At 36.2% G+C, this 26,840-nt stretch overlaps 1 protein-coding gene across 1 annotated transcript; it reads left to right on the forward strand.

Moving 5' to 3' along the window:
• Positions 1-22,458: 22,458 nt before the first annotated feature.
• Positions 22,459-26,601, forward strand: LOC128193146 (uncharacterized). The gene has a single exon (XM_052866426.1). It carries the CDS (start codon positions 22,459-22,461, stop codon positions 26,599-26,601), a length of 4,143 nt encoding a protein of 1,380 aa, XP_052722386.1.
• The last annotated feature ends 239 nt before the right edge of the window (positions 26,602-26,840 follow it).

Genomic DNA, 26,840 nt, shown 5'->3' on the forward strand with positions numbered 1-26,840 from the left:
TGAAGATGCCGTTGCGCTGTTACGGCGCTGTAGGAGACTCTACTGCGTTTACCATGGCGTTTTACATTATTTAAGGACGCAGCGGGATTGCCGTGAGGACGCAGATCCGGTTTGACAGGGGTTTTAAAAACGTCTTTTACACGCTGTCAGCGCGCAGAACACGCCGTGGACGCGCGGTAAAATCTTTTAGCACGCCATGAGCGCTCGGCGGATACTCAGCAAGAGCGCAGTCAATCGCCGAGTAGAACTCCGTGAAAACACATTTACACGCCGTGTGGGTTCTGTAAAAACGCCTCCGTCGCCATCAGGACGCCGTTACATCTTCACTTGTAAAAATGTTAGATAAAATTGTACCTTTTTTCTTAATTTTTCTTGCAATCCTACGGCGATTTCATGAATTTTAGAACGCCGTGAACACGCTGTGGTAACGCCACTTGGTGTGGCAGGCCTAGGGCCTTTAGATTGATTTGTACATGTCCGATAACAATCATTTAATACTTGATATATACATCGGTTTATTTCATTTTTAATTGCCTTGGTGTACAGTAGGGTCTGATTTTGTTAAACTAGATAGGGTAAATGTAATTTTAGGTTAACCTAACAGTGATATTGTTAGACTATTGGTTACTAACACTGACAATTTCTGTCCCCACAGAACGGACTTTTCAATATTTCTGAGCCCGATGTCCGTAATTGTATTGATGTTAAATATATGTATTACAGGAGGGCCTATATATATCTTTTAAAAAAGAAGATGTATCAACACAATATGTTGACAGTATCAGACTACTTGCGGGTGAACCTAATAATTTTATCTCCGGGGTCAGGTGTTTCAATGTTTCGGAGCCCGATGTTTTTATTGGTTTTTTTTTCCCAAACCATAATATTTACAATGGTAGCTGTCCACCACTAATAGGTGCTATGAAAACGTCAGCCCAAGGGGTAAAAGTCTCCGATGTTTTCGAGTATAATGTTCGCTTACCCTTTTTTAACATATATAAAAATAACACTGTAAAAGGTCGACACCGCTTTATAAACACAATACTAATGTCAACACGAAAGATATATACGTCGGTTTATTTCATTCTTAATTCCCTTGGTTTACAGTAAGGTCTGATTCTGCTAAACTAGAAAAGGTATATGTACTTTCAGCTTACCTTAACAGTGATAGTGCTAGACTATAGGTAAGTAACTCTGAAAATTTCAGACCCACCGAACAGCTATTCAATGTTTACGAGCCCGATGTTTATAGTTCGACTTATGTTAAATAGATGTATTATAGGATAACCTATATCTTTTAAAAAAGAAGTATCAACACAATATGTTGACATTATCAGATCACTTGCAGATGAACCTAAGAGTAAGATCTTCTGGGTATGGTGTTTTGATGTTTCGGAGGCTGATGTTTTTATTGTTTTTTCCCGAACCATAATATTTACAATGGTAGCTGTCCAGTACTAGTATGTACCATGAAAACATCGTCCCAAAGGGTAACAGGATCTGTTGTTTTCGAGTACATTGTTCTTTTACCTTTTTTTTAACATATATGAAAATGAAACTGTAAAAGGTCAACACCGCTTGATGAACACAGCACTAATGTCAACACGAAGGTATATACGTTGGTTTATTTCAGTTTTAGTTGCCTTGGTGTACAGTAGGGTCTGATTCTGTTAAACTACATAGGGTACAGACACTTTAAGGTAAACCTAACAGTGATAATGTTAGACTATTGGCTACTAACACTGACAATTTCAGTCCCCACAGAACGGACATTCAATGTTTTTGAGCCGGATGTTCATAATTGTATTTATGTTAAATAGATGTATTAGTGGTCAGTAAATTCCATATGGGGCTCGAGCTCCGCTCTCGGCCCATATGGAATTTACTGACCATGTATTAACCATATTAGATCAACTACAAACCATGTAACTTATAATATCATCTCCAGTGTAGGGTGTTTCAATGTTTCGGAGCCGTGATGTTTTTATTCCTTTTCCCTTAACTATAATTTTTACAATGGAAGTTGTCCACCACTAGTAGGTGCCATAAAAATTTTCAGCTCACGGAGTAAGAGCCTCCATTGTTTTCGAGTACAATGGGTTTTTTTACGTTTTTTTTTTAATTATATAAAAAAATAACACTGTAAAACGTCGACACATTTTGATAAACACAGCACTAATGTCGACAAAAAAGATATATACGTCGGTTTATTTCATTTTTAATTCATTTGTTGTACAGTAGGGTCTGATTCTGCTAAACTAGATTGGGTACTTGTACATTCAGCTTAACCTAACAGTGAATGTGCTAGACTATTGAATATTAACACTGAAAATTTCAGTCCCTACAGAAGAAAATTCAATTTTTCCCAGCATGATGTTCATAATTGTATTTAATTTAGATAGATGTATTACAGGAAGGCCTTTATCTTTCAAAAAATAAGTTGTATCAACACAATATGTTCACAGTGTCAGACCACTTGCGGGTGAACCTAACAATCTAAGCTCCGGGGAAGGGTGTTTCGATGTTTCGGAGCCCGATGTTTTTATCGTTTTTTCCATAATCCATAATATTTACATCGGTAGCTGTCAACCACTAGTAGGTGCCATGGAAACTTCAAACCAAGGGGTAAGCGCCTCTGTTGTTTTCGAGTACAATGATATTTTACCTTTTTTAACATATATAAAAATAACACTGTTAAAGGTCGACACCTCTTGATAAACACAGCACTAATTTCGACACGAAAGATATATATACGTCGGTTTACTTCATTTTTTAATCCCTTGGTTTACCGTAGGGTCTGATTCTTTTAAACTAGATAGGGTAAATGTACTTTCAGCAAAACTTAAAAGTGATAGTGCTAGACTATAGGTAAGTTACCCTGAAAAGTTCAGTCCCCAAAGAACGGTTATTTAATTGCTTATAATTCGAGTTATGTTAAATAGATGTATTATATGATGACCTATATCTTTTAAAAAAGAACTTGTATTAACACAAGATGTTGACAGTGTCAGACCACTTTCGGGTAAACTTAAGAGAATCATCTCCGGGATAGGGTGTTTCGATGTTTTGGAGCCTGATGTTTTTATTGTTATTTTTCCTAACTATAATTTTTACAATGGTAGCTGTCCACCACTACTAGGTGCGATGAAAACTTCAGCCCAAGGGGTAAAAGTCTCTGATGTTTTCGAGTTTAATGATCTCTTACCCTTTTTTAACGTGTTTTAAAACAACACTGTAAAAGGTCGACAACGCTTGATAAACACAGCACTAATGTCGACACGAAAGATATATACGTCGGTTTATTTCATTTTTAATTCCCTGGGTGTACAGTCGGGGCTGATTCTGTTAAACCTGATAAGGTACATGTACTTTTAGGTACACCTAACAATGATAGTGTTAGACTATTGGTTACTAACACTGAAAATTTTAGTCCCCACAGAACGGACATTCAATATTTCCCAGACCAATGCTCATAATTGTATTTTTGTTAAATAAATGTATTACATGGGGGCCTATATTTTATAAAAAGAAGTTGTATCAAAACAATTTGTTGACAGAGCCAGAACACTTGCGGGTGAGCCAAAGAGTATCATCTCCGGGGTATGGTGTTTCAATGTTTCGGAGCCCCATGTTTTTATTGTTTTTCTCCCGAACCATAATATTTACAACGGTGGCTGTCCACCACTAAAAGGTTCAATGAAAACTTTAGCCCAAGTAGTAAGAGCTTCCCTTGTTTTCGAGTACAATGTTCTTTTACCTTTTTTTAACATAGATAAAAATATCACTGTAACAAGTCGACACCGCTTTATAAACACAGCACTAATGACGACACGAAAGATAAATAGTCGGTTTATTTCATTTTTAATTCCCTTGGTTTACAGTAGGGTCTGATTCTGCTGAACTAGCTAGGGTATATGTACTTAGGGTATATGCACGTTTAGGTTTACCTAACAGTGATAGTGTTAGATTATTGGTTACTAACACTTACAATTTCAGTACCCGCAGAACGGATATTCAATGTTTCTGAGCCCGATGTTCATAATTGTATTTATGTTAAATAGATGTATTACAGGAGGGCCTATATCTGTTATAAAATAAGTTGTATCAATACCATATCTTCACAGTGTCAGACCACTTGCGGGTGAACCTAACAATCTCAGCTCTGGGGTAGGGTGTTTCGATGTTTCGGAGCCCTTTGTTTTTATTGTTTTTTTCCCGAACCATAATATTTACAAGTGTAGAAGGGCACCACTAGTAGTTGCCAAGAAAACTTGAGTCCAAGGGTAAAAGCCTCTGTTGTTTTCGAGTACAATTTTCTATGACCTTTTCTTACATATATAAAAATAACACTGTTAAAGGTCGACACGTCTTGATAAACACAGCAGTGATGTCGACATTCCGAGCCCAATGTTTATAATTCAATTTTTATTAAAAAGATGCATTACAGAAGGGCTTATATCTTTTAAAAAAGAAGTTGTATCAACATAATATGTTGACAGTTTCAGACCACTTACGGGTGAATCTAGCAATATTATCTTCGGGGTATAGTGTTTCGATCCTTTTGAGACACATGATTTTATACTTTTTTTCCTGAACCATAATTTTTACAATGGAAGATGTCCACCACTAGTCGGTGCCATGAAAACTTCAGCCCACGGGGTAAGAGCCTCTCTTGTTTTCGAGTACAATGTTCTTTTACCCCTTATTAACATTTTTGAAAATAACACTGTAAAAAGTCGACACCGCTTAATAAAAATACAGCACTAATGTCGACACGAAAGATATATCCGTCGGTGTACTTCATTTTTTATTGCCTTTGTGTAGGGTAGGGTCTGATTCTGTTAAACTACATAGAGTACAGGTACTTTCAGCTTTACTTAACAGTGATAATATCTAGACTATGGATAAGTAACATTGAAAATGTCAGTCCCCACAGAACGGTTATTCAATGTTTCCGAGACGGATGTTTATAGTTCGATTTATGTTAAATAGATGTATTTAAGGATGACCTATATCTTTTAAAAAAGAAGCTGTATTATATAATATGTTGACAGTGTCAGACCACTTCCGGGTTAACCTAACAATATCATCTCTGGGGTATGGTGTTTCGACATTTCGGACCCTGACGTTTTTATAAGGTTTTTTCCCAAACCATAATATTTATTATGGTAGTTGCCCACCACTAGTAGCTGCCATCAAAACTTCAGCCCACGGGGTAAGATCCTCCGTTGTTTTCGAGTACAATGTTCTATTACCTTTTTTAAAACATATATAAAAATGAAACTATTAAAGGTCGACACCGCTTGATAAACAGGCAATAATGTCAACACAAAATATATATACATCGGTTTATTTCATTTTTAATTGCCTTGGTGTACAGTAGGGTCTGATTCTGTTAAACTAGATAGGGTAAATGAAAATTTGGGTTAAGCTAACAGTGATATTGTTGGACTATTGGTTACTAACAATGACAATTTCAGTCCCCACAGAACGGACTTTCAATATTTCTGAGCCCGATGTCCATAATTGTATTGATGTTAAATAAATGTATTACAGGAAGGCCTATATATATCTTTTAAAAAAGAAAATGTATAAACACAATATGTTGACAGTGTCAGACTACTTCCGGGTGAACCTAATAATTTCATATCCGGGGTCAGGTGTTTCAATGTTTCGGAGCCCGATGTTTTTATTGTTTTATTTCCCAAACCATAATATTTACAATGGTAGCTGTCCAACACTAATAAGTGCCTTGAAAACTTGGTGTATTTTATTCTTAATTAACTTGGTTTACAGTAGGGTCTGATTCTGCTGAACTAGCTAGGGTATATGTACTTTCAGCTTAACTTAACAGTGATAGTGCTAGACTATAGGTAAGTAACTCTGAAAATTTCAGACCCACAGAGCGGTTATTCAATGTTTCCGAGCCCGATGTTTATGGTTCGACTTATGTTTAATAGATGTATTATAGGATGACCTATGTCTTTTAAAAAAGAAGTATCAACACAATATGTTGACATTGTCAGATCACTTGCAGATGAACCTAAGAGTACAATCTTCTATGTATTGGTGTTTAGATGTTTCGGAGCCCGATTTTTTTTTTTTTTTGCCGAACCATAATATTTACAATGGTAGCTGTCCAGTACTAGTATGTACCATAAAAAACGTCAGCCCAAAGGGTAACAGCATCTGTTGTTTTCGAGTACATTGTTCTTTTACCTTTTTTTCAACGTATATAAAAATAAAACTGTAAAAGGTCAACACCGCTTGATAAACACAGCACTAATGTCAACACGAAAGATATATACGTCGGATAATTTCATTTTTAATTGCCTTGGTGTACAGTAGGGTCTGATTCTGTTAAACTACATAGGGTACATGCACTTTAAGGCAAACCTAACAGTGATAGTATTAGACTATTGGTTACTAACACTGACAATTTCAGTCCCCACAGAACGGACATTCAATGTTTTTGAGCCGGATGTTCATAATTGTATTTATGTTAAATATATGTATTACAGGAGGGCCTATATATATCTTTTAAAAAAGAAGATGTATAAACACAATATGTTGACAGTGTCAGACCACTTGAGGGTGAACCTAACAATCTCATTTCCGGGGAAGGGTGTTTCGATGTTTCGGAGCCCTATGTTTTTATAGTTTTTTTCCCGAACCATAATATTTACATCGGTAGTAGTCCACCACTAGTAGGTGCCATGAAAACTTCAACCCAAGGGTAAAAGTCTCGGTTGTTTTCGAGTATAATGTTCTTTGACCTTTTATTACATATATAAAAATAACACTGTTAGAGGTCGACACGTCTTGATAAACACAGCACTGATGTCGACATAAAAGATATATTCGTCGGTTTATTTCATTTTCTATTCCCTATGTTTACAGTTGGGTTTGATTCTCTTAAACTAGATAGGGTACATGTACTTTCAGCTTAACCTAACAGTAATAGTAAGTAAACCTTAATTTTCAGTCCCCATAGAACGGTTATTCAATGTTTCTTAGCCCGATGTTAATAATTCGATTTAGGTTCAATTGATGTATTATATGATGACCTATATCTTTTAAAAAAGACGTTGTATTAACACAATATGTTGACAATGTCAGACCACTTGCGGTTTAATCTAAGAGTATCATCTCCGGGGTATGGTGTGTCGATATTTTGGAGACCCATGTTTTAATCGGGGTTTTTTTTCCTTACTTTAATTTTTACAATGGTAGATGTCCACCACTCGTAAGTGCCATGAGAACTTCAGCTAACGGGGTAAGAGCCTCTATTGTTTTCGACTACAATGTTCTCTTACCCTTTTTTAACGTATATAAAAACAGCACTGTAAAAGGTCGAGACTGCATGATGAACACAGCACTAATGTCGACAGGAAAGATATATACGTCGGTGTATTTCATTTTTAATACCTTTGGTGTATAGTAATGGCTGATTCTGTTAATCTAGGTAGGGTAAATGTAACTGTAGGTTAACATAACAGTGATAGTGTTAGACTATTGATTAGTCACACTAAAAATTTCAGTCCCCACAGAACGGACATTCAATGTTTCCGAGTCCAATGTTTATAATTCAATTTATATTAAAAAGATGTATTACAGAAGTGCTTATATCTTTTAAAAAAGAAGTTGTATCAACATAATATGTTGACAGTTTCAGACCACTTGCGGGTGAACCTAACAATATTATCTCCGGGGTATAGTGTTTCGATCCTTTTGAGAGTGATGATCTTATTCTTTTTTTTTACTGAACCATAATTTTTACAATGGAAGATGTCCACCACTAGTCGGTGCCATGAAAACTTCAGCCCACGGGGTAAGAGCATCCCTTGTTTTCGACTACAATGTTCTTTTACCTTTTTTAACATATATAAAAATAACACTGTAAAAAGTCGACACAGCTTGATAAACACGGCACTAATGTCGACACGAAAGATATATACGTCGGTGTACTTCATTTTTAATTGCCTTTGTGTAGGGTAGGGTCTGATTCTGTTAAACTACATAGAGTACAGGTACTTTCAGCTTAACTGAACAGTAATAGTGCTAGACTATCGGTTAAATACACTGAAAATTTCAGTCCCCACAGAACGGTTCTTCAATGTTTCTAAGCCCGATGTTTAAAATTCGATTGATGTTAAAAAGATCTATTACAGGAAGGCCTGTTTCTTTTAAAAAAGAAGTTGTATCAACATAATATGATGACAGTTTCACACCACTTGCGGGAGAACCTAGCAATATTACCTCCGGGGTATAGAGTTTAGATGTTTTGGAGCCCGATCTTTTTATGGATTTTTTCCCGAACTATAATTTTTACAATGGTAGCTGTCCACCACTAGTAGGTGCCATGAAAAATCAGCCCAAGGGTAAGAGCCTCCGTTCTTTTCGAGTACAATGTTCTTTTACCTTTTTTAGACATATATAAAAATAACACTGTAAAAGGTCGACACCGCTTGATAAACACAGCACTAATGTCGTCACCTAAGAAGTAAATAACTCGGTGTATTTCATTTTTAGTTCCCTATGTGTACTGTAGAGTCTGATTCTCTTAAACTAGATAGGGTATATGTACTTCAGCATAACTTAACAGTAATAGTGCTAGACTATAAGTAATTAACACTGAAAATTTCAGTCCCCACACAATAGTTATTCACTGTTTCCGATTTCGATGTTTATAATTCGATTTATATTAAATAGATGTGTTACAGGAGGGCCTATATCTTTGAAAGTAGAAGTTGTATCAACACAATATGTTGACAGTGTCAGACCATTTGCTGGTGAACCTAATAATATCAGCTCCGGGGTAGGGTGTTTCGATGTTTCGGACCCTAATGTTTTTATTGGTTTTTTTCCCGAACCATAAGATCTACAATGGTAGCTGTCCACCACTAGTAGGTGCCATGAAGACTTCAGCCCACAGGGTAAGAGCCTCCGTTGTTTTCGAGTACAATTATGTTCCTTTACCTTTTTTCAACATATATAAAAATAACACTGTAAAACGTCGACACCGCTTGATAAACACAGCACTAATGTCAACACAAAAGATATATACGTCGGTTTATTTCATTCTTAATTCCCTTGGTTTACTGTAGGGTCTGATTCTGCTAAACTAGATAGGGTATATGTACTTTCAGCTTAACTTAACAGTGATAGTGCTAGACTATAGGTAAGTAACTCTGAAAATTTCAGACCCACAGAACGGCTATTCAATGTTTCCGAGCCCGATGTTTATAGTTCGACTTATGTATTAAACATAAGTCGAACTATGTTTAATACATCTATTAAACATAAGTCGAACTATGTTTAATAGATGCATTATAGGATAACCTATATCTTTTTTAAAAAAGAAGTATCAACACAATATGTTGACATTGTCAGATCACTTGCGGATGAACCTAAGAGTACCATCTTCTGGGTATGGTGTTTCGATGTTTCAGAGCCCCATGTTTTTATTGTTTTTCTCCCGAACCATAATATTTACAATGGTAGCTGACCAGTTCTAGTATGTACCATGAAAACTTCAGCCCAAAGGGTAACAGCATCCGTTGTTTTCGAGTACATTGTTCTTTTATCTTTTTTTTAACATATATAAAAATAAAACTATAGAAGGTCAACACCGCTTGATAAACAGCACTTATGTCAACACGAAAGATAATTATACTTTGGTTTATTTCATTTTTAATTCCCTTGGTTTACAGTAGGGTCTAATTCTGCTAAACTAGATATGGTACATGCACGTTTAGGTTTACCTAACAGTGATAGTGTTAGATTATTGGTTACTAACACTGACAATTTCAGTCCCCACAGAACGGACATTCAATGTTTCTTAGCCCGATGTTCATAATTGTATTTATGTTAAATATATGTATTACAGGAGGGCCTATATTTTTTAAAAAAGAAGTTGTATCAACATAATATGTTGACAGTGTCAGACCACTTTTGGGTGTAAGGGGTAAGAGCCTCTGTTGTTTTCGAGTACAATATTTTCTTACCTTTCTTTAACATAAATAAAAAACAACACTGTAAAAGGTCGACAACGCTTGATAAACACAGCACTAATGTCGACAGGAAAGATATATATGTCGGTGTATTTCATTTTTAGTTCCCTTGGTGTACAGTAGGGTCTGATTCTGTTAATTTAACATTGGTAGTGTTAGACTATTGGTAAGTAACACTGAAAACTGCAGTCCCTACAGAACGGACATTCAATGTTTATAATTCGATTTATGTTAAATAGATGTAGTAATATTATAGGAGGGCCTATATCTTTTCAAAAAGAAGTTATATCAACACAATATGTTGACAATGTCAGACCACTTGCGGGTGAACCTAAGAGTATCATCTCCGGTATATGGTGTTTCGATGTTTTTGAGCCCGATGTTTTTATTGTTTTTTCCCTAACTATAATTTTTAAAATGGTAGCTGTCCACCACTAGTAGGTGCGATGAAAACTTCAGCCCACATAGTATGCGCCTCAGATTTTTTCGAGTATGATGTTCCTTTACCTTTTTTTAACCTATATAAAACAACACTGTAAAAGGTCGACACCACTTGATAAACAAAGCACTAATGTCGACACGAATTATATTTACACGTCGGTTTATTTCATTTGTAATTCCCTTGGTGTACAGTCGGGTCTGTATCTGATATTTCCGAGCCCCATTTTAAATTGATTTTTGATATTATTGAGAAATTACAGTAAGGACTGGTTCTTTTAAAGTTGAGATTGTATCTTCGCTGTATTTTAATGTTTCAGTGTTAACAACTACAGGATGACCCTAAATAGTTCAATCCTTAAGGTAGGGCCTTTCCATGTTTCCGATTATGATGTTTTAAAATCCCATCATTTTATGGAGATAAGTTACAAAAGGGCCTCGATCTTTTGAACTAGACATGTAACCTTAACCATAGTTTTTACAATGGTATCTATCTGCCACTAGTAGGCGCCACGATAACATGTGCCAGGGGGTAAGAGTCTCCGATGTTTTCGAGTCAGATGTTCATTTACTCTATTTAACATACATAAAAACAACACTGTAAAAAGTCAACACCACTTGATAAACCCAGTACTTATGTCGACACGAAAGATATATACGTCGGATTATTTCATTTTTAATTCCATTGGTGTACAGTAGGGTCTGATTCTGTTAAACTAGATAGGGTACTTTCAGCTTAACTTAACAGTGATAGTGCTAGACTGTTGGTTACTTACACTGAAAAATTCAGTCCCCACAGAACAGAATTTAGTGTTTCCGAGTCCGATGTTTATATTATATTTATTTTAAATAGGTGTATTATAGGAGGAACTATATCTTTTTAAAAAGAAGTTGTATCAACACAATATTTTGACAATGTCAGACCACTTCAAGGTGTACTTTTTCTTACCTTCTGCTAAAATCTAGCAAAATTATTGGCTAACAGGAGTCACGTGAAGACAATGTATATTCCATACATAGTCAGTAGAAAATATTACTCCCTTTGAGCATTATGACGTCATTCTTAGAGTATTATGACGTCATGTTTTTTATACCCAAATTAAAACTTAAAAAACCTATTTTTTTTATTGTTATTCATTTTTTGCCATTCATACAAAGGCAGTCGGTAAGATATAATCGTTAAATGGTTTGTAGTTGACCTAATATGACTTTTACGTGGTCAGTAAATTCCAGATAGGGTTCGAGCTCTGCTCTCGGCCCATATAGAATTTATTGACCACGTATTAACCATATTAGGTCAACTACAAACCATGTAACTAATAATATCATCTCCGGTGTAGGGTGTTTCGATGTTTCGGAGCCCGATGTTTTTATTCCTTTTACCTCAACTATAGGTTTAACAATGGTAGCTGTCTACCACTAGTAGATGCCATAAAAATTCAGCTCACGGGGTAAGAGCCTGCATTGTTTTCGAGTACAATGGGTTTTTTTTAACCTTTTTTTAAATATATAAAAATAACACTGTAAAACGTCGACACCACTTGATAAACACAGCACTAATATCGACACAAAAGATATATATGTCGGTTTATTTCATTTTTAATTCAATTGTTGTACAGTCGGGTCTGATTCTGCTAAACTAGATTGGGTACATGTACATTCAGTTTAACTTAACAGTGAATGTGGTAGACTATTGAATATTAACACTGAAAATTTCAGTCCCTACAGAACAAAATTCAATTTTTCCCAGCCTGACGTTCATAATTGTATTTATTTTAAATAGATGTATTACAGGAAGGCCTATATCTTGTAAAAAAATAAGTTGTATCAACACAATATGTTGACAGTGTCAGACCACTTGAGGGTGAACCTAACAATCTCAGCTCCGGGGAGGGATATTTCGATGTTTCGGAGCCCGATGTTTTTATCGTTTTTTTCCCGAACCATAATATTTACAACGGTAACTGTCAACCACTAGTAGGTGCCATGAAAACTTCACCCCAAAGGGTAAGCGCCTCTGTTGTTTTCAAGTACAATAATCTTTGACCTTTTTTAACATATATAGAAATAATACTGTTAAAGGTCGACACTTCTTGATAAACACAGCACTAATTTCAAACCGAAAGATATATACGTCGGTTTATTTCATTTTTTATTCCCTTGGTTTACAATAGGGTCTGATTCTCTTAAACGAGATAGTGTATGTGTACTTTCAGCTTAACTTTAAAGTGATAGTGCTAGACTATAGGTAAGTAACCCTGAAAATTTCGGTCCCCAAAGAACGGTTATTTAATGTTTCTGAGCCCGATGTTTATAATTCGAGTTATGTTAAATAGATGTATTATTTGATGACCTATATCTTTTCAAAAAGAAGTTGTATTAACACAATATGTTGACAGTGTCAGACCACTTTCGGGTGAACTTAAGAGAATCATCTCAAGGGGTATGGTGTTTCGATGTTTTGGAGCCCGATGTTTTTTTTGTTTTTTTTTCTAACTATAATTTTTACAATGGTAGCTGTCCACCACTAGTAGGTGCGATGAAAACTTCAGCCCAAGCGGTAAAAGTCTCCGATGTTTTCGAGAATAATGTTGTCTTACTCTTTTTAAACGTACATAAAAACAACTGTGTAAAAGGTCGACAACGCTTGATAAACACAACACTAATGTCGACACGAAAGATATATACGTCAGTTTATTTCATTTTTAATTCCTTTGGTGAATAGTAGGGGCTGATTCTGTTAAACCTGATAAGGTACACGTACTTTTAAGTTAATCTAACAGTGATAGTGTAAGACTATTAGTTACTCACACTGAAAATTTCAGTCCCCACAGAACGGACATTCAATATTTCCGAGCCCAGTGCTCATAATTGTATTTTTTTTAAATATATGTATTACATGGGGGCCTTTATTTTATAATAAGAAGTTGTATCAACACAATCTGTTGACAGAGCCAGACCACTTGCGGGTTAACCTAAGAGTATCATCTCCGGGGTATGGTGGTTCAATGTTTCGGAGACCCAGGTTTGTATTGTAAACCATAATATTTACAACGGTAGCTGTCAACCACTATAGGGTTCAATGCAAACTTCAGTCCATGAGGTAAGAGCCTCCATTGTTTTCGAGTACAATGTTATTTTACCTTTTTTTAACATAAAAAAAATAACTCTGTAAAAAGTCGACACCACTTGATAAACAGAGCACTAATGTCGACACGAAAGATATATACGTCGGTTTATTTCATTTTTAATTCCATTGGTGTACAGTAGGGTCTGATTCTGTTAAACTAGATAGGGTACTTTCAGCTAAACTTAACAGTGATAGTGCTAGACTGTTGGTTACTTACACTGAAAAATTCAGTCCCCACAAAACAGAATTTAGTGTTTCCGAGTCCGATGTTTATAATTATATTTATGTTAAATAGATGTATTATAGGAGGACCTATATCTTTTTAAAAGGAAGTTGTATCAACACAATATTTTGACAATGTCAGACCACTTGAAGGTGTACTTAACAATATCTTACCTCCTGCTAAAATCTAGCAAAATTATTGGCTAACAGGAGTCACGTGATGACCATGTATATTCCATACATAGTCAGTAGAAAATATTACTCCCTTTGAGCATTATGACGTCAATCTTAGAGTATTTATGACGTCATGTTTTTTATACCCAAATTAAAACTTATAAAACCTAACTTTTTATTGTCATTATTTATTTTTTGCCATTTATACAAAGGCAGTCGGTAAGATATAATCGTTGAATGGTTTGTAGTTAACCTAATATGGTTTATACGTGGTCAGTAAATTCCATGTGGGGCTCGAGCTCCGCTCTCGGTCCATTTGGAATTTACTGACCACGTATTAACCATATTAGGTCAACTACAAACCATGTAACTAATAATATCATCTCCGATGTAGGTTGTTTCGATGTTTCGGAGCCCGATGTTTTTATTCCTTTTCCCTCAACTATAATTTTTACAATGGTAGCAGTCCACCACTAGTAGGTGCCATAAAAATTTCAGCTCACCGGGTAAGAGCCTGCATTGTTTTCGAGTACAATGGGTTTTTTAACCTTTTTTTAAATATATAAAAATAACACTGTAAAACGTCGACACCACTTGATAAACACAGCACTAATGTCGACACAAAAAATATATATGTCGGTTTATTTCATTTTTAATTCAATTGTTGTACAGTAGGGTCTGATTCTGCTAAACTAGATTGGGTACATGTACATTCAGTTTAACATAACAGTGAATGTGGTAGACTATTGAATATTAACACTGAAAATTTCAGTCCCTACAGAACAAAATTCAATTTTTCCCAGCCTGATGTTCATAATTGTATTTATTTTAAATAGATGTATTACAGGAAGGCCTATATCTTGTAAAATAAAATAAGTTGTATTAACACAATATGTTGACAGCGTCAGATCACTTGATAGTGAACCTAACAATCTCAGCTCCGGGGAAGGGTGTTTCGATGTTTCGGAGCCCGATGTTTTTATTGTTTTTTCCCGAACTATAATATTTACAACAGAAGCTGTCCACCAGTATTAGGTGCCATGAACATTTCAGCTCAAGGGGTAAGAGCCTCCGTTGTTTTCGAGTACAATGTTTTTTGACCTTTTTTAAACATATATAAAATTAACACTGTTAAAGGTCAACACCTCTTTATAAACAGAGCACTAATGTCGACATAAAAGATATATACGTCGGTTTATTTCATTTTTTATTCCCTAGTTTTACAGTAGGGTCTCTTAATGTAGATAGGGTACATGTACTTTCAGCTTAACTGAACAGTGATAGTGCTAGACTATAGGTAAGTAACCCTGAAAATTTCGGTCCCCACAGAACGGTTATTCAATGTTTTTGATCCCGATGTTAATAATTCGATTAAGGTTAAATAGATGTATTATATGATGACCTATATCTTTAAAAAAAAGTTTTATTAACACAATATGTTGACAGTGTCAGACCACTTGCGGTTCAATCTAAGAGTATCATCTGCGGGGTATGGTGTGTCGATGTTTTGAAGACCCATGTTTTAATCGGGTTTTTTTTCCTAACTATAATTTTTACAATGGTAGCTGTCTACCACTCGTAGGTGCCATGAAAACCTCAGCCCACGGAGTAGGAGCCTCTGTTGTTTTCGAGTACAATGTTCTCTTGCTTCTTTTTAACATATATGAAATAAACACTGTAAACGGTCGCCACCGCTTGATAAACACAGCACTAATGTCGACACGAAAGATATATACGTCGGTGTTTTTCTTTTTTAATTGCCTTGGTGAGCAGTAGGGGCTGATTCTGTTAAACTAGATATGATACATGTACTTTTAGTTTAACCTAACAGTGATAGTGTTAGACTATTGGTTACTAAGACTGAAAATTTCATTCCCCACAGAACGGACATCCAATGCTTCTTAGCCCGATGTCTAAGGCCTATATCTTTTCAAAAGTAAGTTGTATCAACACAGTATGTTGACAGTGTCAGACCACTTGAGGGTGAATCTAATAATTTCAGCTCCGAGGTAGGGTGTTTCGATGTTTCGGAGCCCGATGTTTTCATTGTTCTTTTTTTGCGAATCCAAATATTTACAATGGTAGCTGTTCACCACTAAGTTGGTGCCTTTTAAACGTCATCCAACGGGTTAAGAGCCTCTGTTGTTTTCGAGTACAATGTTCTCTTACCTTTTTTTTAACATATATAAAAACAATATTAATAATGTAAAAGGTCGACACCGCTTGATAAACACAGCACTAATGTCGACACGAAAAATATATATACCTCGGTGCATTTCATTTTTAATTCCCTTGGTGTACAGAAGGGTCTGATTCTGTTAAAGTAGAGAAGGAACCTATAGTTTATTAACAGTGATAGTGTTAGACTATTGGTTAATAACACTGAAAATTTCATTCCCCACAGAACGGACATTCAATGTTTATAATTCGATTAATTTATGTTAAATAGTTGTATTATAGGATGACCTATATCTTTTAAAAAAGAAGTTGTATCAACACAATATGTTGACAGTGTCAGACCACTTGCGGGTGAACCTAACAATATCATATCAAGGGTATGGTGTTTCGATGTTTTGGAGCCCGATGTTTTTTTTTATTGTTTTCTCCCTAACTATATATAATTTTTACAATGGTAGCTGTAGAGAGGTTTCGATGTTTCAGTGTCTGGTGTTTAAATTGTCTTTTAGTATTATTTATAAATTGAAAAATTACAGTAAGGATTTGTTCTTTTAAAGTTGAGATTGTATCATTATGTAATTTAAATGTGGTAGTGTTTACAAGCAGTAGATGACCCTGATTATTTCATGCCTCAAGGTAGGGGCTTTCCATGTTTCCGAATCTGATGTTTCAAAATCCCATCATTTTATGTAGATAAATTACAAAAGGGCCTGGATCTTTTGAACTAGACATGTGACCCTTATCATAATTTTTACAATGGTAATGGTATTTCAATTTTAAAACATAAGATAAAAAATCGGACAAAGTATATACAAAAATGAACAAAAATATATGGTTCAACATATTTAGCATTATATCATAATTAATGTGTAAAGTGTTAAAACCCGCGCTTGCGCGGGTTATCATCTAGTTGTATATATATATATACATCAATTATTTTGTGAATACCAATGAATTTGTCTTAAATTAGATTTATTATGTTTATCCAATGAAGTTTTTAAACTGAAAAAAAGAATTCATGCTCATTTTTAAGTTAGTGTATTTTTAAGCAGAATTTAACCTTTTAGGTAGTTTTTGTACATTCTATGCAAATGGCATTCGAAGCCTTTTTTCACAGCTTTTGCAGATCAATATTTTTCTTGGGGGGGGGGGGGTGATTGGTTCCGAGGGATAATTGTATTTGTTGGGGTGGATAATGATATTAAATATTCCAGAGTGGGTGGGTCCGGACCTCCTCTCCCTATTACTGCGTGGTATTATAATATTGAATTTTCCGAGGGGGAGAGAGGGTCCGGACACCCCTCCCCTTTATATCGGTGCATGAGAAAGGAATGTTGCATATTGAAATTAAAATGTTACTGTGTTTGATACACAGTATTGATTTAAGGTTAACAGACAGCTGGTGAGTGACAGGAATCTGGAAGTGCATGTGTACACATTTTGGCGGACATTACATTTTATATTGAGTGTATATAAATGATAAGGAATATATATCCACCTCTGGTATACATATATGTAACATAACACAGTAAAATTTAAATAAAAATTCATAGTAAGCACGATGGCCCAGCACATGCGTATAAACAACACCTAAGATAAATCGGTAAACTTTATGCGAGTAGGTTGCCTGCATCAAATTATATGTAATTGACCGAGACTTGCTCAATGCAATCAAAAAAGGCGAAGGCGAAATTGCAAAGTGGCGAGGGCAAGAGTGCGAAGGCGTTACAGCGATAGTAGTATCGTTCCTTTGCCTTCGCACCTTCACACTCTCGCTTTCGCAACTTTGTGCATCGCCGTCACATCTTCGCACTTTCGCCACTTCGCTTCGCAACTTCGCACTCTCGCATCTTCATGCAAAGTCGAAGTTGCCCCATCGGAACACCATACAGAGGTTTAGAAATAGTGAATTTCTTCGTAAGTTTTAACATATTATGGCTTATATAGTCAGTTCCAATAGCTTTTTTAACCGATATCATAGAAATTGTGACTAACTCTTGAACAAGTTTCACTAGTGTTCGAGTTGAAATACAGAGATAGTACAAAGAACTGACAAATATATATACTTACCATGCAATAGAAATCTGGCTACGACGGTATATACTGAATTTTGACGTCAATGCGGTGCAGTGAATAGATAATCTCAAATGATTAACTTTTAAGGCCAATCAAAAATTGCTTAAACAAAAATCGAAAGGGTTCAAGAGCTTCAGTCTATCATTTTAGCTCACCTGAGCTTTTCTGATCACATTTTGTCTGTCGTCCGTCCGTCTGTCTGTTTGTCTGTAAACTTTGATATTTAACTTACATTTTCCACTTCTTCTCCAGACCCACTGGACTAATTTCAATCAAACTTGGTACAAAGCATTTTTGGGTAAAGGGGACTCAAATTTGTTAAAATAAAGGGCCACGGCCTCTTTCAATGTAATTAAATATTATTGAAAAGGAACACTTGAATATAACAAAAAGACTTGACCTATAGGTCAAGTACATGTATTATTATACTTTCATGTTAAATACTGAAATCTGATTGGTTTAGACGCAGTTGACAATCCGTTCTCTTACCCTCAGCGTTAGCAACACGCTTAGCAACGGGCCGACAGAACGAATTGTTACATGCGCGTAAACTATGCGCGTACGGTTCGCCGTTAAATTCACGTCATATCTATATAAAAGCAGTAGATGTTTTTATAAAATTAAGGCGTTCAGTATAATAAAATAAATTTATTTTATTATACTGAATGTCTTAATTTTATAATTAAGTTGACAATGGTTTTCTCGGGGTGTCAATTTCAACTCTTACCCTCCCAAACAGGCACTATTTATATATTGGTTTCTGTCTTTACAAAAAGGATATTGATTTCCGTTCCACTTCTTGAATTTAGGCTATACACAGTAAACTCTTTGGTTCTAGTTCTCATATAAATGTATAGTGATTGAAAAAAAAAAATTCACAGTCGTTGTCCGAGCATTATGAGTTATGGAGGCTTTTCTTACTTTATTATCTTTAAATTTTATTTTCAGTTTACTTTCTATAATACGATACATGTACTTCATATGCTTTTATTCACAACCAGGGACATATTAGCAATTATCGAAAGTCTCGTTTGACGCGATTTCAAAGGTCGTTTTATGCATCAATTTCTTTTATTCTATTGAAAACATTAAAACAATATCCTTTAAAAAATATTTAGGAATGTGTTATTTTACTTCATTCCCGTATAGGATCACAATTATAATGATTAAATTTTCACATATGCCGTGTTCACATCGGGTATTTATTTTCCTTTTATCTCATTCAGTTTTGAACATGATAATTCAAAATTTATGAAACAGATCCGCATCAACAGCTTTAATCAGATGCAATGTCTTTACAGCTTCATCCTTTGTATAAGGGGACGTACCTGATGCCGGGATGGCAAGAGGACGGAAAACTCTAACTGACCCAAGGAAGTTTCACAGTCGTTGTCCGAGCAGAATGAGTTATGAACCCTTTTTTTAATTTGTTTTCAGTTTACATTCTATAATACAATACATGTTCTTTATTTACAACCAAGGACATATCAGCAACTATCAAAAGATTTAAAAGCTAGCAAACCCTTTGACTCTTTGTGACAAATAATGACATCGCCTTTGTTTTTTCCAACAGAAATAACAGGAAGAGTGATGTTTGTAGATGTAGTAGGATTTTTACGAGGCGTTTGAACACTATCATCATCCACTGTACATTCAACTGAACTCTTTTCCATATTTACAGCTGCATCCTTTGTATAAGGGGACGTATCTGATGCCGGAATGGCAAGAGGGCGGAAAACTCTAACTGACCCCCCCCCTCCTTTTTTTAAATCTATAAACCTTCCTCCTGCATTTTTGGTTTAAAATGTCACCAATGCACACTTTCTTTGCAAAGAATGAACTGCATCTACTTGCATTACTTCTCTCACAATTGTACCATTTCCTATAGATGTTCTTGAAAGGCAAACGCTACAGTTTTTGCTTGGCATTATTTTTTTATGTGTGGCACCTGTCTCAAATAACACAGAGTGAATGATTCTTGTACTCAAACAAAGCGTGCTTACACAAAGGTATAGTTCCGGTGGATTGCTTTTACATGTTTTGAAGTATACTTTTTTTCATCGATATCTTTAATTCAAAGAGCAAATGTACATTTAAGGAAGAAGATTGAAGTTTAATATACAAAATGCACAATTCTGCATTTAAAAAAAAACATCATGTGTGACATAGCCAGCGGTTTAACCCACTGAGATATACAGGACTTAAACTATTAGATGTAAATATAGACCACTATGATAGAAATCAGTTTCCGAAATTTTTGTCGGTTTTTTGCAAAGTTCTACCCCAAGGCCGCCTCTAAGAAAATTCTATCTTAATTTATTTCTTTTAACAATTTAAAACCTATCAAAATATCTAAGATATTTTTAGGGACTGACCGGCTCTGAAGGATATCTAGGCCAAGAACCATGAAGAAATATACCATTTTACTGAGAAAATGCTGTTTTAGCCAACTTTGATGATTAATAACAAAATTGCAAGAGCAATATGATAGGTTCAAAATGCAAATTCGAAAAAGTTAGAAATATGGTATAGATACGATAGAAAATAACCAAAAAAAATTTGATTATCAAAAGTGATTTTTTTTTCCAGGAAATCAATCTCCCCTATAGGTCATTTTTGGGTCTTCGATGGTAGGGTGGGGCCACAATAGGGGAATGAATTTTTACAAAGGACGATATAGAGAAAATCTTTAAAAATTTTCTTTTCAAAACCTATTAGGTCAGAAAATCTGAAATTTGTGTTGATGAATCCTAAGGTAATTTATGTAGATTCAAATCAAATCATGGTCACCCAAGGTAGGTAAGGGCCACAATAAGGGGAATCAAGTTTTACATAGGAATATATAGAGGAAATGTTTAAAAATCTTCTCAAAAACCATTTGTCCAGAAAAGCTTAAACTTGTGTGAAGGCATCTTCAGGTAGTGTAGATTATTATGTGGGCTTAATGGGGGTAAATTTTATATAGGACGATATAGAGAAACATCTTCTAAAATCATCTGGAAAAGCATTAAGCAAAAACGCTAAAACTTGTGTGAAAGGATAGGTTGTGCAGATTAAAGTTTGATCAAACCATGATTCCCTGGAGAAAAGTAGGGCCACCAAGGGGGGATTTTTAAATAGTAATAGAGAAACATCTTCTCATAAATACCTTTTTAAACTTTTATGCAAGAGCTACCATATGAAGTCAATTCTAAGTCCAAAAAATTGCTATCCCGAGTCGCAATTGCCATTCGGAAGCAAAATGTCATTTATTTATTAACAGGATACTGGGTTAAATGATTGTTATCAGACATGTACAAATCAATCTAAAGGCCCTAGGCCTGCCACACCAAGTGGCGTTCCCACAGCGTGTTCACGGCGTTCTAAAATTCATGAAATCGCCGTAGGATTGCAAGAAAAATTAAGAAAAAAGGTACAATTTTATCTAACATTTTTACAAGTGAAGATGTAACGGCGTCCTGATGGCGACGGAGGCGTTTTTACGGAACCCACACGGCGTGTAAATGTGTTTTCACGGAGTTCTACTCGGCGATTGACTGCGCTCTTGCTGAGTATCCGCCGAGCGCTCATGGCGTGCTAAAAGATTTTACCGAGCGTCCACGGCGTGCTCTGCGCGCTGACTGCGTGTAAAAGACGTTTTAAAAACCCCTGTCAAACCGGAGCTGTAGAGTCTCCTACAGCGCCGTATCTTCATTCGTCGCGGAGGGATTGCCTATGTTAAGAGTAAATTGTAACCTTAATTTCATTGTAGTAAGAATTCTACAAATTCTTGTAAGGTCAGCAAATGATGTAAATTATGAATGGGGGAGAGGCTTTGACAGTTCTCCCCGCTATCTTTCACACCTTATCGCTCAAATCGTGGGACTTGGCAGATTTGGTTCCAATTAAATTTTAGATTATAAACAGGCTAGGCATTTTCACATTAATCTCTGTTTTAACTTTTAATTACCTCCATCCTGTCCGTGGGAATTTGACATTTTATTTATATTTAAAAGATATTGTATAAAAAATTCTGTCAGTCTTTGTTCAACCTCGCATTGATACACACATGGAATAAACTGATGAGAAATCATTCGATTGGGTTCAGTTTTATGCGTGTAACAATTTGGTGGCAGCGGTGGGATACTTTCACTCATAGTCGTGGTGTAACGATTGAAGTAAAAGTGTATTTTACTAATTATTGTGGGGAAACAATTTTTAGTTAAAGTGAACCAATACCTATTAAATATGTCGGACACGGAGGTTGATGACACAGGAAGGCCAAGGCGAGCTACAACCCAAAAACTAATCGAGTTTACAGAAGATGAGCGTGTAGAAGATCAACCGCAATTGTGTAGGCAACCTAAAAATCCGCCGTTAAAGAAAAAAACAACAAAGAAGGATCAAAATTTGGAAATCGAGTTGGAAAGAGAAAAAATTGCCTTGGAACGCGAAAAACTTAAGATAGAAATGGAAAGATTGGCTTTAGAAAGGGAAAAAATTCAACTGCAAAAACAGGAAAATGAACCATCAGCAAAAGCTGTGCCGTTTAAGATCAAATTACAACCGTTTGACCCGAAATGTGATGACATACTAACATTTCTATCGGAATTTGAGGCTATCGGGGAGCAAGCTGAATGGAATGAGAAACAAAAAGTCTTACAATTAAGAACTCTTTTAACAGGTGAGACTCGTCAAATTTCATCCCAGTCATCATCTACATTCGGTGATTTAAGAAAGGCACTTGTTGATCGATATGGAAAACGCCCACATGAGTACTTTAATGAACTCGTAAACGTAAAACGTGAAGGAAATGAAACGTACAGAGGGTTGTTTTCAAGAATAGATAAGTACCTACGGAGATCCATTGAGGACAAGGATCCAATAGAAATTTTGCGAGAAGAATTTTTTCTAAAAGCATTACCGCCAGCACAAGCACAATGGGTAAGAAGAAACAAGGGATCATCTACTGTCGTGGAAGCTGCCGAGGACTACATACCGCCAAAAGGACCAAGGGAAGTTGGACCATCCCAGGGGTTTACCGGGAATGGCAAAGGATCTGGACCATCTCAGGGATTTACTGGGAATGGCAAAGGATCGGGACCAGGAAATGGTCAAAACCATGGAAATCACAGGAAGGATGTGATATGTTTTAAATGCAATGGCAAAGGGCATTTTGCTAATAAATGTCCTAAAATTTCATTAGTGTCTAAAATAATTAAACATGAATGTGATGGATTAATCTACATTCCAGGACACGTGAATGACAGGGAAGTTTCCTTTGTAAAGGATACGGGAGCGTCAATGACTTTAATCAAGGAGGACCTGGTAGATTCCTCATGCATTTTGGAGGGACAGAAGACCACACTGTACACAGCCATTGGGCAGCCATTTGAGGCCAAAATTGGGATAGTGAAACTCGACACTCCGTACTTCAAAGGACATGCACAGGTTGGTCTTGTTCCTTCTCTGGTAGCAGATGCGCTACTAGGAAATGATGTCATTAGCAGGAAGAATGTTAATGTTGTGACGAGAGCACAAGTGCGTCAAGAAACAAATGAAGAAGTATTGTTTGACCGAAAAATGAATGAATCTGATGTAAAACCAAAAGAGATTGAAGCAATTAAGGACAGTGAAACAACAGAGACTGTAAACATTGAGAACCTACATGGAATCAATGCAGAAAAACTTGCAGAACTTCAGAGGAATGACCCAAAGTTAAAATCATGTCGGGATAAGGCTGTATCGACAGAAACAGCCTGCACAATACCACTCGCATTTTATTGGGAAAATGGAATCTTAAAACGAAAATGGACATCGGCAAACCAACAAAAGCAGGGATATCAAATTGTCCTACCAAAAACTCTCCGACAATCGATCATAAAACTTGCACACAACCAACCACTTGCAGGACACCTTGGAACAGAGAAAACAAAAGAACGCATTTTGAAATCTTTCTATTGGCCAGGGATGTTCCATGAAATCAGCGATTACTGTTCTTCATGTGACGTATGTCAGAAAGTGGCAAAAAGAACCAATGTGAAAGTCCCAATGATCAACACGCCAATTATATCTACTCCATTTTTCAAAATATCAATGGATATCGTAGGCCCTTTGGCTAAAACAAAGAAAGGAAACAGATTCATTCTCACCATTGTTGATGACGCAACGCGTTACCCAGAAGCATTCGCATTGAAAAGCTGTGATGCTGAGAGTGTGGCAAACGCTCTCATTGAACTCTTTAGCCGGGTAGGCATTCCGAAAGTTATCTTGACTGATCAAGGAACTAACTTTACGAGTAAACTCATCAAGGAGTTATTCACATTGTTGAAAGTGAAGGGAGTGACAACTTCACCATATCATCCTCAAGCGAATGGAAAAACTGAACGTTTCAATGGGACATTGAAATCGATATTAAAGAAGCTTTGCACAACTGAGGAGCTAGAGTGGGATACTCTACTCCCATATGCATTGTTCGCGTACCGTGAAGTCCCTCATCAGGAGACGGGATTCTCACCATTTGACCTACTTTACGGGTGGCCAATCAGAGGACCAACGGAAGTAATAAAAGAATTTATGGCAGGAGAAGAGGAAATCCAAATGTCAACCATCGAGCATATAATCAAGATTCGACAAAGGTTACAGGATGTTACGTCAGTGGTAAAAGAAAATCTGACAAAAAGGAAGGAATTCGTTAAAAAATGGTATGACAAAACAGCGTCAAGGCGAGAATTCCAACCTGGAGATGAAGTTCTCATCCTGTTACCATCAGAATCATCACGAATGGAGGCTCAGTGGAAAGGACCCTACCGTGTGACAGAACGCATCAATGATGTCAATTACAAAGTCAATGTAGGAGGACGACGCGGAGTGGCAGTGTACCATATAAACCTTTTGAGAGAGTACAAAAGATCCATACTCTTTGTTGCTGAGAAAACAGAAGACACTGATGGACTAGAAGAAGCGACTCCATGCACTGAAAACAACGAAACCATAAGCGATTTGAATTTTGGCGAAAATTTAGACCATTGTCAAAAACAGGAAGTCCGCAAAATATTCATGAAATATGAAAATGTTTTCACAAACAAACCTGGTCATTGTACCCTGACGGAACATAGCATCAGAACAACAACAGAAACACCAATATTTCAAAGACCGTATAGAATTCCTGAAGCAAAACAAGCAGCCGTGAAGGACGCAATTGAAGAAATGTTGAAGCAGAGACAAATTCAACCATCAAATAGCCCTTGGAGTTCGCCAGTTGTCCTTGTAAACAAACCAGATGGAACTATCAGAATCTGCATTGACTACCGAAAACTCAATGAAATAACAGTGTCAGATGCATACCCAGTCCCAAGAATCAGCGACATCCTGGAAAAAGTTGGAAATGCCAAATTTCTAAGTCATTTCGATCTGACCAAGGGATACTGGCAAGTTCCGTTGTCAGAAGATTCCAGAGAAAAATCAGCCTTTGTGACCCCATATGGACTTTACGAATTTTTAGGTATGCCATTTGGAATGAAAACCTCACCTGCAACATTCATACGCCTAATGGACAAGGTGTTACATGACGAGAAAAATGTTGTTACATATTTTGATGATATAGTGATTTTCTCAGATTCCTGGGAATCTCACCTTGAGGATATCGAGAATGTTGTCAAGAAATTGCAGGAAGCTAACTTGACCGTTCGCCCTTCAAAGTGTAAGATAGGAGCTACACAATTGAAATGTCTGGGACACATTGTCGGGAATGGAAGCGTTACACCAGATCCATCTAAAGTACAGGCGATTCAGGACTTTCCTCTTCCGGTGACGAAGAAAAACCTGAAGTCGTTCTTGGGATTGACGGGCTACTACCGTGCATACATAGCGAAATACGCCGAAATTTCCGTATTGCTAACCAACATGCTGAAGAAATCTGAACCGACAAAATTAAAGTGGAACTCGGAACAAGTGACGGCATTCAAACTCTTGAAGGAGGCCTTGATGACAGCACCAGTCCTAATAACACCAAAATTTGAAAACCCGTTTATTGTCCAAACTGATGCAAGTCAATACGCAATAGGAGCCGTTCTCAGCCAAGAAATGATAGATGGTGACCATCCAGTATCCTACATCAGTAGAAAGCTATTGCCGCGAGAACAAAACTACTCAACAATTGAAAAGGAACTTTTGGCAATTGTTTGGGCCATAGGTTCTTTCTCCTATTACCTGGACGGCAGGAAGTTCTTTGTGGAGACAGACCATAATCCACTTAGCTGGCTTCATCGCATGAAAGACAGAAATCAAAGACTCTTACGTTGGGCCCTTTCATTACAACCGTTTGATTTCGAAGTAAGATACCGCAGAGGCAGTAAAAATCAAAATGCAGACAGTTTATCGCGTATATAAACTAACTATCCGAGTGTATTATGAATAGTGACAGTGAATTTGAAAAATATGGACTGTTAACTATTGCTTTTACATTGAGTATAATTTGTGACTTCTGGACTGTAATCTGTTAATGGATTGTTAATGGACAATTTTTTCTTCAATGTAAAACAGTGAACTTTATTGTTTTGAAATATGTATTATTTCCTAATTTTAATTATCTTTACAATTTTAATTTTGAAAAAATTCAACTTTTCTAG

Source organism: Crassostrea angulata, chromosome 1, assembly GCF_025612915.1.
Source record: "Crassostrea angulata isolate pt1a10 chromosome 1, ASM2561291v2, whole genome shotgun sequence".
Classification (NCBI taxonomy): domain Eukaryota; kingdom Metazoa; phylum Mollusca; class Bivalvia; order Ostreida; family Ostreidae; genus Magallana; species Magallana angulata.